Genomic DNA, 18,512 nt, shown 5'->3' with positions numbered 1-18,512 from the left:
ACCTCTCAGTCTTAGTGGTACGTACACGGGTGTTTATTTGTGGCCCTTTGAGGTATACACTTTCATCTGATTCACTCTTCTTGTGTTTTCTATTTTTTAAATTTAATTGCAAAAGAATTTAATTGCAGATTCCAAGGACACAAAACAAGATATCTAAATTCAATAAGTTAGTATGGCCTAAAAAATCTGAATTTTTACCAAGTTCGCATAACTTGACTCTGATCAAAGTACTCTGAGGATCGCACTCAGGTAACTGCTTATTATTTCTATGGGTTTGAACTCTTTAATTCTGGAACTTGGCATTTCAAACACCACGATGAAAGGAGGCAGCTTACAATAAATAGACACACAGTTCTTACAATTCCAGATATTATCACTTTACTATACAAAAAAAACCCTAAACATTTACAAAAGAAAATCAAAAGAAGTTACATTTTTAGACCACATTGGAAAAGTTACAAAAGAGTCTGATAAACAACATCATAAAACATCTCCGTACCATGTAAGTACCATCCAGAGAAATCCAGTCAACCATTTTACCATAGGTTGAAGTGTTTAGTACCTGAAGGTGAACCCAGTGCCCTCTTGGTTTATCATTTTCCTATAAAAAGATAAACCTTAGCATCTACATAAAACATGAAACTATTGTCAATGAACTTTATAGAAATAAAATTTTGTTAAAGAAAATAAAATATTAAAAAGATGACATAGGTTAGCTGCCAGTCAATATTAATGTTACATTTTCTTAAGATGCATTCAGTTATATTAGCTGAGGCAACACTGTTGAATTATTTTGAAGATCTGACTATAGAGTGCTGCTATTCCAAGTGATCTTGCTATGACATAATTTTATTTTACATATGTACAGATCATGTTATTGTATATACACATCAAGGAACTACTCTAGTCAACACATTTCAATGGTAGTGCCTATTTTTCAGGCAGAAAGTTTTCCTTTGGCCTCTTGCTCCCAGCATGGGGCATAGGAAGCCATTTCTTTCCAAGAATTCACTACATTCAGGGAAGTCTGTACTCTTAGCTGGTTTTCCTCATGGAATGACGAGCAGTATTAAGAATTTGGATGGATAAATAGTGTCTCTAGTTGAACATTTCAAACATTAGCTACACTTTCGATTTCTGTGCTTCTACGAGACTGTATGACCCTTTCATGTTGGCTCTTCTAGCAAGGTAAATGATCATTCCAATAGCCGGTATTATTAAGGAAGATGCACAATAGAGCACGAGAAGTTCAGGAGAAAAATAGTCCTTGTTATTTTCTCTTCCTGGAAAACAACAAAATGGGTGCAATTAATGTCTAGTACAAAAACTTTTTTTGATAGTAGTAGTTACATGTTTTATTTTAACAGTACAACTAGTTCTCTAAATCGGAGTGAATCAAAGCAGTGATAAGGGCCAGCAGGACCCAAAATGTGTATTTCTCTGAATTACCCAAATAATCAGTTGGCAGTTGCTTTGATCATGATGAGTCTAAAAATGACAGTCGTTGACTTACACAAAGTTGTATCCAAATAGAATCAAGTTCAATTGTAGAATGGAAGCAAGGGCACAACTTTCTAGAGCTCACTTACAAAAGCAAGAATTGGGGAAGAGTATTTGCTTTGGAACATATAAAAATCTACTAAAGAACTAGGACTCTGCTGACCATGAATTGAAATGACTAATTCTCCAAGAAAATGCTTGTAATATCTAAAGTGTAACCATTATAGTCAAATACCATATGTGATAGTAAGAAAAAGAATTCTTGCTGACAGCTTTTTCGGAGATATATACAAAATTTTAAATTTTGTATCTCTGAAGAGGGTGTCTTAATATATGTCATTCCTCTTCAGCATTTATATCATCTCTTGATAAACTGAAGTTCTTTGGATAGTACATTTTAGTTAGAATGTTGCCTACTCAGAGGCATTTGCTGACCCACATCTTCCCCAGCTTAAATTAGGAACCCTGATATACTTTCATAACTCACTGCACTTTCCTCTCATAGCTCTTATCACTGTTTGCAATTAAGCATTTGTTTGTATGATTATCTATTAACTTTGGTTTCCTCTTACAGACTATAAATTACATTAGACCATGTTATCAGTTTTCTTTTTGGTCCACCAATGAATAGCCAGTACCTGACTCATGGCTTGGAGTAGTTGACACACAATAAATATTTTTTGAATAGTAATGCATTTCTTTTCTTTCTACAACCTATCACTTTGTCATTTAGTTGTAAATTGGGTACAGAAGGTAAGAGTTTACAGAACTAAAATGAGTACTTTTTCCAATCTACTAAATATCATCTGACAGCTGCAATAACTATTTGACATCTTGACCTTATAAGAGCATCTGGGGAAGGGGTGGGAGGATGGGTTAGCCTGGTGATGGGTATTAAAGAGGGCACGTTCTGCGTGGAGCACTGGGTGTTATGCACAAACAATGAATCATGGAACACTACATCAAAAACTAATGATGTAATGTATGGTGATTAACATAAGAATAAAAAATTTAAAGAAAAAAAGAACATCTGGGGAAGATAACATGGCATTTACTGGAGGCTCATCTCTACTTATACTTATGTTTGGGGTGCCTGGGTGGCTCAGTCGTTAAGCATCTGCCTTGGGCTCAGGTCATGATGCCAGGGTCCTGGGATTGAGTCCCGCATCAGGCTCCCTGCTCGGCGGGAAGCCTGCTTCTCCCTCTCCCACTCCCCCTGCTTGTGTTCCCTCTCTCGCTGTGTCTCTCTCTGTCAAATAAATAAATAAAATCTTTATTTATACTTATGTTTATACTCATATACTTATGAAAAGAAATAGGAATGAATGAATTTCAACCTAGTTGTAACTGAGATCTCAATCTGTCCAGAATCATCCAGAATCATCCCCAACCTCATTAGAAGCACTGATTACATATATCCCATGTCATTTTGAGTAGCATGACACAAGGTAAGTGTTCCATTCTTTGAACACAGTAATTTCATTGGCCAGATCAACTCTTTTCAGGATAATTGCTACAGGTGGATGACCAAAGATTTTACATAAAATTGTGATATTTTCCCCTTCATTAACATTTCTAGATGGATGAATTGATATTGTCATGTTTCGAGGAGATACTGTGAAGACAGAAAACATATGGTAAGGCTTGCAATGTTGAGAAATTTGGTCAAATGAGTAGAACTTTTATCTGTTTTCTGACCTAAGTTCAACTTTTCTTTACACTGACATGTGGTTGCAAACTCTGACAGCCAAGTGCACAGGCTCCAAGAGTTGCATTTGTTTGCAGTCCTGTTCACTCCAAGTGTAGCTTCCAATACACAGTGAGAACTCATCAGCACACAAGGCATGGGGATTGATTAGTAAAGGCTAACATATTCTGCTTACACCAATAAGATCAACAGATCCTACTGCGCATTCACAAGAGGGGTTAGGAAGTTAAAGGGCCCCTGAAGTTTCTTTGCTGAGGCCATTGCTCACCCCACCCCTGTTCAGAATAGGGTAGGATGGACAAGAGGCTTGGACTTTTAAGAAGGCAATTTTGTATTCTAGAGATTCTTTTATGTTGTTCGGCATCAAGATTGCCACTTCTGAGTATTATCTTGAAAGGAGTCAATCCAGAAAATAGGCAATTAATCCGTGTTCAGAGAATAGCGTTCTCTTGTGGTAGGAGGGACAAGGGTCTGGGTAGAAACTTTTTTCTTTATTGTACCAATCCTACTTCTTTACTTTCCTTATCACCTCCAGGGAAAGGTTTTGAACGTACGTTTAAACGCTTAGGAAATGCAAGACTTCAGAGACCAATGATGAATTGTCAACTTTGAGAAAAGCAAATGGGAATCCTGTACTCACCAATGATTAATGTCTACTTCCTGTCTAAAATCCATATAGGATAGGGCAGCTGTGCACGATTATTTTAGGAAACACTGAGAAATAACCATAGTCAACATGGAATTCAGCTCCATTTTGCCAACTCATTTACCTGATCCTGGAAAATCTTTATAATCCACCAAACCTGTGATTTTATTAAAAAAATCACCAAAAACAAAAACAAAAACAAAAAACTAACTAACCTTTAACATCGAGGGTTAAACTTCTTAATTGCAAGCCAACCTCATTTTTAGATTCACATTCATATACTCCCGCATCCTCTAGCTGGACCTTGTGAATGGTATATGCACCATCTCTGGACTTTAGCACTGTGTCTCCCGTCTCTGCTTTTTTCTTCAGGATTATCCAAGTTTTTGGAACATTTCCACATGTACAGGAGATAATGACAGTGTCTCCTTCCTTGACACTCTCAGAAGGAAAAGCTATAAGTTGTATGTCTTTCGGAGCAACTGTAAAGAGAATTTAAAAGGCACCTCTGATTGGGTGAAATATAAACCACTTTCATATTAATTTAATGACAGCAACAATTAGCTGTCAGGGACCTATTAGTGCTTACTGTTTGCATTAAATGTTTACAGGGGAAGTAAAGAAGTCAAGGATTAACTGGTTTGTTATAAATGATCGTGTTTTTAATAGGAGAAGACCTGTCTGTACTTCTCTCATGTCCCTTAATCTAATTCTTTATCCAGACTAGCCAAAAAATGGTATTTGATAAACAGCAATAGAATTCAAATGTGAAAAAAAAAACCACTTCTTTCTGTCACAATGTTGTGCAAAGTTTTACTTTGAAGTACAAAGGTCTTTACAGGCTTCTGAGTTTTGAGTTGGATTTTCCTGGATCAAGTTATGCAGAGATGGCTTTCTTACTATTCTTTTTTTCCCTTACTATTCTTAGCAACCATAACTACCATTTACTAAGTGGCGGGCACTGGGCTAAGTGTTTGATATGCAACATCTCTATTAATACACAGCCCATGGAAGAAGGTATCATATCACCATTTTATAAGTGAGATTCCCATTAAGTTCATCTATTTTTGTGATTTGATTTGACATTCTTTCCCCAAACACAGCTATAGAACCATGATATCCATCCTAAATGCTTTCTGTAAGGTTGTGCATTGCCCTTCCATTATTGTTTCCTTAAAATACAAATTATCACTAAAATGACGTAACAAGAAAATCACTAATACCTTAGTGGAAATAATACCGGGGAGTAAGAGAGCTCCAGTGGAAAAAAAAAAAAAAAAAAAAAAGGAACCTTTTTTTTAATCCCCAAAGGGGAGTGGTGGGGAGAAATCCAAATAGATCACTTCATGTTTTTGCCCAAAACTGCCTATGAATTCAACCTGTCAACTAGGAATTGTTTTGTTCTCAGTCTTGGCTCTCTGTCCTGGAGAGAGGGGCGTCTGGAACTGATAACTGAAGCCATTACAGTGGTTCTGTGGCAACAAGTTGATGAACCAGAGGCATGGACACTGCTACTTTTAACCTCAAAATTTACAAAAGGTTTCCATGCCTTCTTAGGCTTCTAAGCAAATACTAGCATGTACCTTGTAAGAATACCACGCAGAGTCCAGTTCTGCCAGATATGGTTGCTTTAATCCTAATTTCCAAATACATATATATCTCATCCTATCCCTATTTCAACACCGTAATCGTTGCCTCATAAGTGTAACTGGATCTCCTGGCACCATTCCTGCAGCTAGCATTCCACTCGAGGTTAAAGAATTTTAGGATAAGAGATGTGGAATGGTTTATGAGGAAGTACCATTCCAGGAACTTTCCAAGCATAGGAAACATCAGGAGTTCTTCAAAACTCTCAATTTATGTTTTTGGTAAAAATTTTGGTTCCAGAGAAGACTTTGTTCAAAACCAGCAACAACCAAAATAATACTAGCAATAATAACTCATTAATCACATTTTACTTACCTTGGATAATTAATTCTACTTCTTTTCTGCTTATTCCAGCCTGGTTAATCCCTTCACACACATAAATACCAGAATCTTCCATTTTTGTAGAAGTTAAGGTAAGAGTTGAATTCTCAGAAAGAGGCTGTAGATGCCCATTATTTAGCTGCCTGCTCCACAGGATTTCTGGAGTTGGAAGGCCATTGCTAAAGCACGTCATATTCACAGAACTACCTTCCTCCAGGATGGAGGAGGGGCTGACCAAGATGGTTGTATCCCTGGGGGCAACTGAAAAGGTAGGGACACTTGTTAGCTTGACCCTTTATACCCTGAGTTCCAAAAAGTCTTAATAATGTTGCAAAACTGAGCTATGGATTTAATGAATTGGAACCATTTATTAATGTCAATAACTTTACCAAAGGAAGGTTTTTGTCCCCATTTACTTAAGCAAACAGAATAATAGAGAGTAGAATGTGAACACATCATGGATGTTTTCTAATAGACATAAGTTCTGTAGAAAGTCTCTTACTACCAAAGAATGGATGATCATTGATAGTGTGTATTGACATTTATGGTACATTAAACATGACCAAAAATTATTTGAATCCCTTACAAGAAGGTGGAGTTCATTTTTCCACATCTCTAATCTTGGCTGGCTTGGTGACTCACTTTGACCAATATAACATGAAAGAAGTAACACTGTAGGACTTCCAAGCTTGCGCCTGCTTTCATTATTACCCCTTCGAAATGCTGCACTCTGGTGACTAAACCTATTCCACCTTCCTTCAGGAGGAAACAGCACATAGAGAAAGGGAGGCCCAGAAACCCCAGAGAAGGTTCCAGACATACAAATGAGTCCATCTGTGACTAGCCATCCCCCACTGACCTGCCAATTGACTGAAAATGCATGGGTGAGTTCATCTGATACCACAGTGAGGAGATGAATTGCCCTTCTGACCCCTTCTAGAATTGCCAAATCATGGAATCATAAGCTAATAAATGATTGTTGTCTTAAGTGTTAGGAGTGGTTTGTTATAATAATTACTTTAAAATTTCTTCCCCGGTCACTTTTTTTTCCACAGAGGTTTTAGCTCTTAACCTCATGTTAACTATTGCCTGAAAAACATGATAAGAAATCCATATTTAAATTGTGGCTACATCATACATGTACTTACTGTTAACATAAAGCGTCTGTGTACTCTGCCTTTGTTTGGGTTCAAATTCCATTTCACCAACATGTAACTGAGCCAGACAAATAAGAACTCTTCCAGTATCTTCAGTGGTGGGGATGAAAGTCATTTCCAAACTCTTAGTCTCCAGAGATTTCTTGTCCATGTCCTCCAGAAAGGTTTTACTCTCTATGATACTCTCCCCCTTAAATAATTCAATCTCCAGCCGGTCAGAAGGATACACACTAGGAACCTCGCAGCTCACAGTGACTGGGTTTCCACTCACTAGTAGACTACTCATCTTGATCTCTGGATCTCTAGGGAATGCTGCAAATATCATGTAAAAATGATGTTTATATGTGACCGTTCAAAGGAAAAATGGAACTAAATCTCTATTAAATGCAAAGGTCTCAAAATGACAGTTTTAACTCACTTGGGATAGAATGATCACCAATACATAAATAATGACATTAAGCATACATATTTATGATATTAAATATAAATAAGGCTATCAACAAAAATACTTAATACATGAATCAATCAAGAAATAAATATACTTCTATTTTTCTCTTCTTAGTGATATGCAATCTTTCTGACAGCCATGGACTGGTCCTTTGGAAGGAACATGAGTTTCCACCATCTTAGTTAGCAACTATACATTTTAAATGTTTTAAATATTTCCCATGATGTATTGAATATTAATTGTGTGTTGTTCTCTTAATATGCATTATCTCAGTCTTTAAAACAGCCTGATAAAATAGGTATCCTTTAACTTATTTTACAGGTAGGAAAACTTATAATTTATTTTATAGTTAGGAAAACTTAAAAACCTTATAGAAGCTCAGAGACTCTCATTAGGTATTGTATCTATTAAGCCACTGAGTTGCAACAAGAACCCTTATTTCTCTGAGCTCAGAACCTAGGCTTGGTTTCACAGAGCTGTGTAGCCTCTGGGTATCAAATAAGACCCACAGGGCAGTTCTCAATTTAGACATTTTAATTTCCATTGGCCAGGTTTAGACAGTAAATTTTAAATATTTCTCAGACAGTATTTGTAGTTAACAAAAAGCTATGAGATTTAGATTCTAAATAATTACACTACATCTTATGCAAACCAATAAAAATAAGACTAAAATAGTTATCAAGAATAAGAGCCCTGCTAAACTTTTTCTCCTTAAGCAAAATGTTGTTAAATTTTCAAATATTTCCATATTGCAGTAAGGCTGTACCACTGGTTCCCATTTCTGTTGGGAATGTGTCTATATCAGCAGATCCTGGATTCTGGGTAATATGATAACCCAATAAAATTTACCCTTATTTTGAGAGATTCAAATCCCTTCACAGACATACTCTAACTCATGCTAAACAAAATCCTGATGGGCAACACAAGTTTGGGCAGGTTTTCTGGTAGAAAATGTTCTATTTTCTCTTGAATTCAAGGCGGAGAAACTCTCTCAAAATAATCCATTTTCAGGTCACTTTGCATATTTTGTCATGCATTCATTATAACGGAGGAATTCCAGGATATCAAATTCATAGAGATTCGAGGTTGTAAATGATTTTTATTAAGGTGACAAGAATAGCAAGAAGAAGTGCAGCGGACATATGCAGTGGAATCAAGATTAAGATCTAGTGCTAACACCACCTGAGCAGCTGTCACTGGCCATCCCCTAGGGCCAATATCACTACCTGTTTTCATTTTTGGCTTTCTCCTGCTCCCGCCTGCATCATTTTTTCCCTCACCCTACCAATCAGCTGTCTGCATGTGCCTTCAAAATAGTAGGCTTGGGCCTCACCCTCTGTTCAAATAGCTGAGCAATAGTAACCCCTTTCCAGTCATCGGAATGGGTATTGACTCTCACTCCTTGCTCACTACTACTTCTGAACACCCCCGTACATATAGAGGGGATGGGAAGCAGTGAACATGTAGTGTGTTCAAGTGCATGATGACAGAGTATTGCCAAGACACAAACTAAGGACTGTGGATGCTGCGTACATATATAATATACACTTAAGATTTGGGCTAATTAGTTGCATCAGAAATTCTGGTTCAGAGATTTAGGAACAATTCACAATGCTAAATTCCCTTTCTAAACACATGGATCTCATTGTGTATCCCAGACTTGCATTCTGTTTCTTTCAATAAAACTGAGCGGGGGGAAAACAGCAAACAATTCTGAAAACCACTTACAGTAGAGGTCCACACTAATTCTCTTTTCCAGTTTCTTATGGCCACAGGTCACAGTGCACAGGTAAGAATGTCCATTCTCAAAACTCACAGGGCTCAGGGTCAGCGTGGATTTGGTCCCTTCAGTCTTCACCTGCCCACTCAGAGGGCTATCTATCTGGGTTCTCCAAGAGAAAGATGGGGACTCACAGCCTGTGACACCACATGTCAATACAACTGAGTCGCCAATCTGAGCAATAACCTGGGGTCCAGGTGAGATCTCAACAGTGAATGGTTTCTCTAGGAGAAAAAAGAACAAGGCAAAAAGAAGATAAGATTCTTTTCTTCCTTCATCACATTCCAGTATATGGTCTTCCCCACCCCCACTCCCCAATCTCTTTTTAGCTAACATCTGTGCCAAGAAGAAATTACTCCTTTCCACCTTGGGACCATCCAGAAAGATGTTTTTAAAGAATGAACCCACAAGACTTCATTGACTCATTCGTTTAACAGAATGAACGTGGATAAAAGCTTGTCAGGACAGAAGTTGGCATTTTTCATGACAATAATTCAGTCCTCAGCTGTAGTTTATCAAATACCTGTGATAGCAGACAACAGCTCAAATAATTTAAGAGGTTCCAGTGTGTAAGTGTTGTGTAAACCACTTTGCCTGTATTAATTATCTCATTTAATCCTCACAACTTAATCCTTCTCTTTCACTTTCTCCTGCTTCTTCTCTTTATCTTCCTCTTCCTCTTTCTTCTTCTCCCATCACCCTCCTCATCCTCTTTCTCCTTACGGAAATGTAGGCTCAGAAATGCTAAGTAACTTTATCTAGTTTGCAACTGGCAAAATTAGGACTTGAAGCCAGGTGGGTCTGATTCAAGATCCCAGCTTTTCAGTTGCTTGAACAACTAAATCAAGTCACCCTCATGTGGAGATAAAGCAAGATCTAAGAGAAGTTGTGGGAAAAGCTACAAAAATATGTCTTCCGATTAGATGCAATACCCATAATGGACCAGCGCTTAGAGTTTCTGTGCCAACAATATAAAGTTATACCATTGAAAGCACACAGAATCACATTGAAAGCAAAGTCAAAATCTAAACATGAAAATGATATGCAAGCCACCTCTGAAATTTGTCTGATGCAATACAAAAATACTTCCAATTAATTCAGGAACTGAAAGCTGAGATAGAAGGGCAAACTGCTAAGTCTCAAATATCCAGAGGAGCTCTTTGGCTACAGTGCAGTCCCTGCTGGACCCACAGCCTGCCTTGGGATGCCTCCTGTCTGGGGAAAAAGGGAATTTCAAATCTCCACTCCCTGTTCCCTGAAGAAACTGGGAGTGGTTGTGCAACCCTGAAAGGGACAGATAGACTCCACAGAAAATCACTAAATTGTTCCCCCAAATAGCAGACTGGAGATGGAGGAAAGAAATTTCAACATATAAGTAATCCAAATACACCACATTTTGCAGATTTCTCATCTGCACCAGGAGAAGTTATTTTTCTCTTTGGTTTGTCTCACCGTGACATTGTAGTATCTTCCAAAGGAGACTTTCCTCAAATTACCTCAATGAACCGATATGCTATTGGACTTTGAAAAAGAGAGATCATTCAGAACACTAACCAGAGTTTCTGAATTCTTTATATGCTAGTGTGGGAATGGGGAACTTGAAAACAGACCCATTTCCTGCCTGTGAAGCGCTCTCAGATCATTTTTTCCAATGGCTGCGTAATGTTACCAGGCAAACTTGAGGCCCCTGTGGAGTAATTCTTAGGTAACTGGAAGGTCCTTTCAGAGTTCAATTCTCTCTTCAGTACTTAAGGTTGTTAATATCCTGTGATGCAAAATTCAAAACAGCCCTCTCTAACCCCAGAGCGCATTTCCTTTTCACACTGAAATACGATCTAGTTTATTAGGAGGTGGAGTTATCCAGGATGGGTGATTAGTTTCCCATGATTTTATTAGTTTAATACTTTCCTGGTCTCTTGAGAATGGTAACCTAACACCCAACTGAATTAATCTACTGATGGTGAGTCTCAATTTTATTGTTTTAACCATCCAAATTTAAACCCTATGTTTTATATTCTAGAATTTTGTGTTGCTCATGTTTACAATTTATGCAATCAATATTTACTGGACACCTATTTTGTGGTAAACACCCAAATATTAAAACACACACAGGCACAGTTCCTGACTTTAAGGAGTTTGCAGTTTAATGAAAAGACATATTTAAATAGATACATTATTTTGGCTCTTACTAAAGTATATTTAAATTATCTACTTACATGCGCATCTTTCCTCCCTACATTATAAGCTCTTCAAGGGCGGTTGCCATAACTTTTTCCTGTCTGCCCCAAAGAACCAAGCACAATTCTTGGATTCTTGGAAAAGGGCTCTTGATTAATATGTGTTGAACTAAACAGAAGTACACAAACTTTGATAAGAGGTGTTAAGTGTAGACAAAGGGAGGAATGACCAGCTTTGCCTAACACAATCTGGAATTGGAAGGCTGACATGATCTTTGTCTTGAAGCATGGTTAAGACTTTGCCATGTAAAGAAAGGGCACTCCAGACAGAAGGAGCAACATGGACAGGGGTACAGGGACACCAATGAAGCTACAAAGGTAGTTTCTGACCAGATGATGAAGAGTTATTTTAAGAAATGCAAATTTTAAAATACATGCAATTAGGGTTTCATTGAAATCATACATAATGAGCACCTTTTGTTTAAGGTATATACTCTGATAGCATTGCGTAGGGTTGATTTTCTTGTGGACAGAATGATAGCAGGATGACCATCTGAAGACAATTAGCTATTTAGTTAAAAAGTCACAGAGTTTTGATTAAAATGTGCCTGCGTTAAAATCATAGTAAATGCCCCTAGTAAGGAATTTGACCCTAGGCAAAGTATGAACTATGCTGAACCTGTGTTTTTATTTATCTTATAAGGTAGTGGTAAAGACTAACAAGACAACATATATAGAGTGGAAAGTAGAATTCCCAGCAAATATGAGGCATATGATTGTTAGGAGCCATTATCTATTTCCATGAGACAATATGCTCTCATCTGTAAAATGATATAAAATACTTACTCTTTAGTTATTTCTTGAAGATTACAGCTAACATGTATAAAGTGCCTGGCATATAGCTGGTGGTCAATGAATGCTGTTATTTAAAAAATATCTTGCAAGAGTCCAAGTCAGAGATGACAAACAAAGGCAATGGCAAGAGGGTTGAAAAACTGAGGACAGATTCTAAGGATCATTTTGAGGAAGAAATGACAGGTTTGGTGATATGGAATGGGAACATGAATTTGGGAGTAAGCAGCATATAGTGGCCCAAACACTGGGAGTCCAGAGTGAGTAGAGATGAGGACAGATATGGTAACCTGAGAATACTAATATTCAAGGGGCGGAAGGAAAAGAGAAAGCCAAGGAATGAGGTGGGAAAGGAATGGTGAGAGATGGAAAAGACTCAGAAATGCAGAGCTGTGTGAGCTCTGGGAGGAAAGACTTCTGAGAAATATGAGTAAGATGAATATACAATTGTGCCACAGGACATGACATCAGATGGGTCACCAATAAAACTTACGGAAGCAATGTTGACATTGAAGTTGTCTCCCTATTGCACGAGCCCCAATTATAGCACCTTTATCATTCCTTTCTCACAGTCTACTTACCTTGAACAATTAATTCCACCTCTTTTCCATCTTTCCCGACTTCATTGACTCCTTCACACACATAAATTCCAGAATCTTCTATCCTCATAGCAATTAAAGTCAGAGTTGCGTTCCCGGAAAGGAGCTGTAGATTCCCATTATCTAATTTTTTGCTCCAGAAAATCTGTGGGGCTGGGAGACCCTCACTGGAACATGTCATTGTCACAGAACCACCTTCTTGCAGCCTCGTGGAGGGGTTTGCAGAGATAACTGTGTTCTTCGGTGAGACTGAAAAGGCAGGGCACAAGATTAGTAACTGCTAGGCACCATCTTGACCCAACAAGGATAATGTAGTTCTCTCACAGACTGTATTCATATGCTTTCACAAATTTGACAAACTTACTCTGTCATATTAGTGTAAAATCAGTATTGTGGAGTAATAAAAATCAGTCAATCCAATTTCTGACTAATCTGAGTGAGTTACTTTTTTTGATGTTTGGTATTTTCAGATGGCCATAGATACTCAGAAATTAAGAAAGACCCTTAGAGTAATGTAATTCAATCTCCCAAATGAGGTAGTAATCCTCTTAGTATCCTTGCCAAGTGCTCATTTAAGTTGGCTTCAACACTTTTGGTTGAGGGAATCGCTGCCTTACAAAATAGTCCATTTGATTTAAGGACAGTTCTAATTATTAGAACAATTGAATTGAAACCTTCCTCTTTGTAAACAAATTTCACACAGTGGCCATAGTTCAGTCCTCTGCTGTTATGGAATAAATAAAATCCCTTTCCCACATGACTGTCTTTCAAATACTTAATGATAGCTCTCTTTACCAAGTTTTGTATTCTCTAGGAAACATACCCACTATCTTGACTATGCTTTTCAAAATATTGATAAAATCCTTTCCATCTCATTCTCTTTCAGTTAAACATGCTATAGTTGGCAATGCTTCTTTTAAATGTAGTGTCCAAAGCAAAACACAGTATTTTGGTCTAGAATGGAGTACAGTGAGTCCACTCCCACACAATTCTGGGACTACAAGCCTGCCTCAAATCTGCCCCCAACCCCGGACTCAGGGAATGTGGAGGTAATCACACCTCATCTCCACTCTCCCACCCAATGCACATGTGTATGTGTGAGCACATGCCCACGCAGACGAGCACACGAGCGGGGGCGCGCATGCACGTGCACACACACAGAGAACAAGTGCTCACCTTGTAAAATCTCTACAACTTAATCTTTCAGGGCACATTATAAGAGTTTGCAAAACATGATTAAAAACATCTTCTCATTTGAGCCCACTTCCTACAACCCAGTCAGCTGGTATTATTACTCCCCTTTGATAGACTGGGAAATAAGGAAATTAAGTGACCCAAGTTCACACCATTAATGGAGCCAGAAGTCTTCTCAACCCAAATCCAGTGCTCTTTTCATTGAATTATGCTGTTGACAAATATTATATTCTCGATGAATAAAAATGGAGTAAAAACTGTAAACAAATGCCTTCTGACTTTAGCTGACTAAATTCCCACAAAGACTAGACTACATCACACAAGTACTTACTGTAGACTTCTAGTTTTTTTGTAGTCTCCCTTTCTTTGGGCTCAAAGTCAATTTCATCAATGTTTAATTTTGCTTGGCAAATAAGAGCTTTCCCAATATCCTCTTTGGTAGGAATGAAGGTTGCCTCCAAACTCTTGGTCTCCAGGGACTTCCCCTCCATAGGCTCTAGAAATTCCTTATTCTTTAGGAGATCATTGCCCTTTAGCAGATTTATCTCCAGCCTGTCGAATGGGTAAACATCGGGGACCAAACATGTGACAGTGACTGGCTTCTCCAGTTCTAGGGGGCCACTCAGATGGATCTCTGGGTCCTTAGGGAAAGCTGCAAAGATCAAGTGAACACACATGAGTGGGCTTTCTGTTCATGTAATATAAGGTCTTTTACTGATTTAGTGCAATGCAAACCAAGTCTAATGTTTCTGTTAATACAGTTTTAATTCGTTGTTCAAATAGCCTTTTATGGTTTTGGATGGGTTCACAAATCAGAATCACTCACCTTTTAGGAGTTCTTCAGCACTGATCCTGCATGTACCAAGGGTTGCATATTATTAGAGTAAAAGAAGGGAGAAGAAATCAATGTTTATTGGATACTTGTATGTGCCCATCACTGTGCTATTCATTAAATATAAATAATTTTCTTGTAACTCTAAGTCATTTCACATTTCACAGATATGAAAACACAGACTTAGCACATTTGCATAACTTGCCAAAAGTCACACAGCTAGTAAATTGCAAGTCTGGGATTTCACTCAGGATTTCTATTATTCTGTACTATTACTGAAGATTTACATTATGTCACATTCTCTTATCTTAGGGCAGAGATATGTCCACTTTACAGATAAGGAAACCAAGGCTCAGAATGTAATTACAAAGAACAGTTATTGGGCACCATATGCTAAGAAATGAAGAGAGTGACATTAAATAATTGGTTCCTGAAAATTATGCCTCTGCCAGGAATTCATCCACCAGGAAGGTACACCTGTGCAATCTTTAAATTCTGGAAGGGAGATTTGCCTCCTGCAATGCCTGACTCAGGGTCCTAAACAGCACTCCACTTAAACCTTCCAGTGCCTAGGGAACAGGGAATGTGCTATGTCAGTCAACCATTGCTTCCTTTGCAAGGGCTAACTTTTCATTACAAACCGTCATGATGGTAACCCATTGGCTGGATTCAGGACTCTGTACAATAAGAATATAATGGTCCCAGCTCTAAAGAATATTACAATCAAATGTGGAATGGAGACAGGATTGTTAAACATAATGAGAGACAGATATTCTTGAAGAAAAACCCCAGGAAAGATAATTAAAGCCAGAAGGGTCTTTAGTCCTCTTTTTTTAAATCTTCAACTATTTGATACATGAGAGCAAAGGCAAAGGAACTGGAAAGGCTTTGCTATGTGAAAAAAACAGTATTTTTAATTTTCCCACCAATAATTTCTATCCCTCATATTCTGTAAGAAATGTGTCCATAATCTGCATAGTTTGCTGTCAGGTAATATAAGAATTTGCTACTTTTCCCTGTATTTACATAAGGGGGCTTTTCAAGGAGCTCACGAGGCTGCACAGACAAACTGTGCGTGTACAACTGGCATAATTGGAAGCAGCCGGCCAGGCACGGTTTCTCGGGACGCATTAGCAACACATGGGGCTTATTGAAGAATCAGTTACGGATGCCGGGCAAAGTTGAGCTCCACCATAGCAGAAGGGAACGAAAATAATTACAAGATAATCAAATGGGGTCTTCATGAAGAGATGGCCATAAAGGATTGCAGGGTTTGTTTTGTTTCATTTTGTTTTGTTTTTCTGAAAGAGTAGTCATCAATAACCAAAGGCAAGATTTTTATTTCAGGTTGGTTCTTTACTCCTCTTGCTAACTTTATATGCTGGATCAAGAATGGATTGACATGCGTTTTGGTAGAATGGCAAACTAGGGATGTTTATTAACATTCATGAGGCAAATCTAATTCATTACACCAATAACCTTGAGGTTGAGTGGTGGAGCATTAAGGCTTAATGGCACCAAAAACAAAAACAACCCTCCTAAATTTATCTGTACCAAAGTCAAATGAGTGAGATGTTCGCAGATACTTTCCTTATGTCTAAGGGAAAACTCTTGTACAGAAGCCTATTACTAAATTATAGATCTCCTACTTAAGCTGATTTTAAGCACAAAATTGCATAAGAATAAATAAGTAGAAAATCCCTGAAGAATGGAATTCATAAACCATTTAGGCGTATGACCAAGTAAACATGTAAGGATATAATCAAAGAGAAATTTTTGAAAAAGAAGATTAAAAAACTTCAGAGATCTTCATTTTATGGCTAAGAAAAGAAAAGCCCAGAGAGGCTGAATCTTACCCATGGTCACTATGTTTGTGGCAGAGTTAGAAATAAAGGCAAGGTTTGGATTCCTTTTCTAGTGCTAGTAGTCTTAAATTTCTTGGGGCAGTATGTCCTCTAGTCAAGAATCTGGACATTTATATCCTTTCATTTTTTTTTCTTTTAAAAATATCCTTTCTAAAAAAACTTATTTTAAAGCAAAATTAAGAGAAAATCAAAGATCCTCTGAAGTACTCACAATAAATCTCCACCTGAATTCCTTTTTCCAGTTTCTTAGATCCACAAGTCGCTGTGCACACGTAAGCATGTTCATTGTTGAAACTAACAGGATCCATGGTCAACGTGGAATTCGTCCCCTCATTTCTCACCTTCCCATTCAGTGGACTGTCTATTTGGGTTCTCCAAGAGAAAGATGGGGGCTCACAGCCTGTTGTACTGCAAGTCAGTGAAATGACATCACCAATCTGAGCAACAACTCTGTTTTCAGGGAAGATCTCCATTTTAAAAGCTTGAGCTGTGAAGACAAAAAAGAGAAAAGCAAACTTTGTTTAGTATTCTACTCCCTCTGCTCTGTTCTAGTATAATGTCCAAAACACAATCTGGCTGATCTCTTTCCTAAATTTTGAACTAACTGCAAGGCAGCCAAAAAGCACTGGAGTCACTGCCAAAGGTGTTGGAATCATGAAGAACTCTCAGTCCTAAACTTGATGCCCATTTATGAAAGTTGTTTTGGCATTTGCTAAGTTTAAGCTCATTATCAAGTACAGGAAACTGAAGAGATAGACCTCAGTAGAGATAGAATCCAATTATTTATTTGACACTAGAAAAAGATATCCAAAAACCATTAATTTATAGCTCCAACTATGACGATACCATGGTACATAGCAATACTCAATAGCACATTGCATATTACATTCAATTGTTTTCCCACTTAAAAATCCTAGAGCCTTTCTTCACTACCATTGCACAACTGACTGAAGCCAAAATCAGAGCTGAAATGGAATGTGAGCATTTGGAACAGATCAAAGAAAGAACTTACAAACTGCAAACACCAGCCAAAGTACATTTGAGGCTCCAAAGATCACGACCATCTTCCTAGGCACTTCTAGTTGCTGCTGTGACGAGAACAAATCTTTCTTTCTGTCCCACCTGGAAGTGTCTTGGAAGAGGCTTTAGCCCCTAAAGCCAGGGAGGCTCAGTGAGGAGTGAAATGGAAAGTCTGCTCTTTATAAAGGGTCTTGTTGCAGAGACACAGAGGCGGAGGGAAATCCCTTCAAGGGGAAACCCGGAGCAGAGCCAGAAAAAAAGTTTCTCTGACACCCAGCCAAGTCCAGGATTAACCCCTTCATTTGCTCTCAGTACTGAAGCCAGTACTGAAAAATGAAACACTTCCAAGGTGATAAAATTAAAGCTTTTCCTGATTTTCACTACAAAAGGATTGTATGGTGACTAACATAGCATAATAAAATTAAATTAAATTTAAAAACAAAAGACCCGAGCTGAAAAAAAGGGGGGGTATCTTTGCAAGAAAAATACAAGGGAACTCTCATTTCAGAATAATGCTCATTTCAAAATGAAGGAAAAGCAAGAGAAAGGAGGAGAGAGACAGAGACAGAAAGGGAGGGAGGGAGAGGAAGAATAGTAAATTATACTCCAGATTTTGAAGTGGCTAAATAACCACTATGTCATATGAACTAATTATTCTCCATTAAGACATATTTGCAAATTCTAAAATAGGGTCTAATTTTTCACTTACAAGAAAAAGGAAAAGCTTCTACCTTTTTATGAGTTATTTTTTAAAAGGGAGACCACT

At 37.9% G+C, this 18,512-nt stretch overlaps 1 protein-coding gene across 1 annotated transcript; it reads right to left on the bottom strand.

Annotated features, from left to right (window-relative positions):
- Window positions 1-355: 355 nt before the first annotated feature.
- Window positions 356-17,904, bottom strand: VCAM1 (vascular cell adhesion molecule 1). The gene is made up of 9 exons (XM_027602856.2): window positions 17,739-17,904; window positions 16,938-17,213; window positions 14,361-14,681; window positions 12,818-13,084; window positions 9,156-9,431; window positions 6,971-7,291; window positions 5,817-6,083; window positions 4,070-4,336; window positions 356-1,283 (listed from the first exon to the last, which is right to left on the bottom strand). Exons 1-9 carry the CDS (start codon window positions 17,788-17,790, stop codon window positions 1,123-1,125), a joined length of 2,208 nt encoding a protein of 735 aa, XP_027458657.1. The 5' UTR covers window positions 17,791-17,904; the 3' UTR covers window positions 356-1,122.
- Window positions 17,905-18,512: the final 608 nt, after the last annotated feature.

Source organism: Zalophus californianus, chromosome 4, assembly GCF_009762305.2.
Source record: "Zalophus californianus isolate mZalCal1 chromosome 4, mZalCal1.pri.v2, whole genome shotgun sequence".
NCBI lineage: Eukaryota > Metazoa > Chordata > Mammalia > Carnivora > Otariidae > Zalophus > Zalophus californianus.
This window is presented reverse-complemented; position numbering and strand designations above follow the sequence as displayed.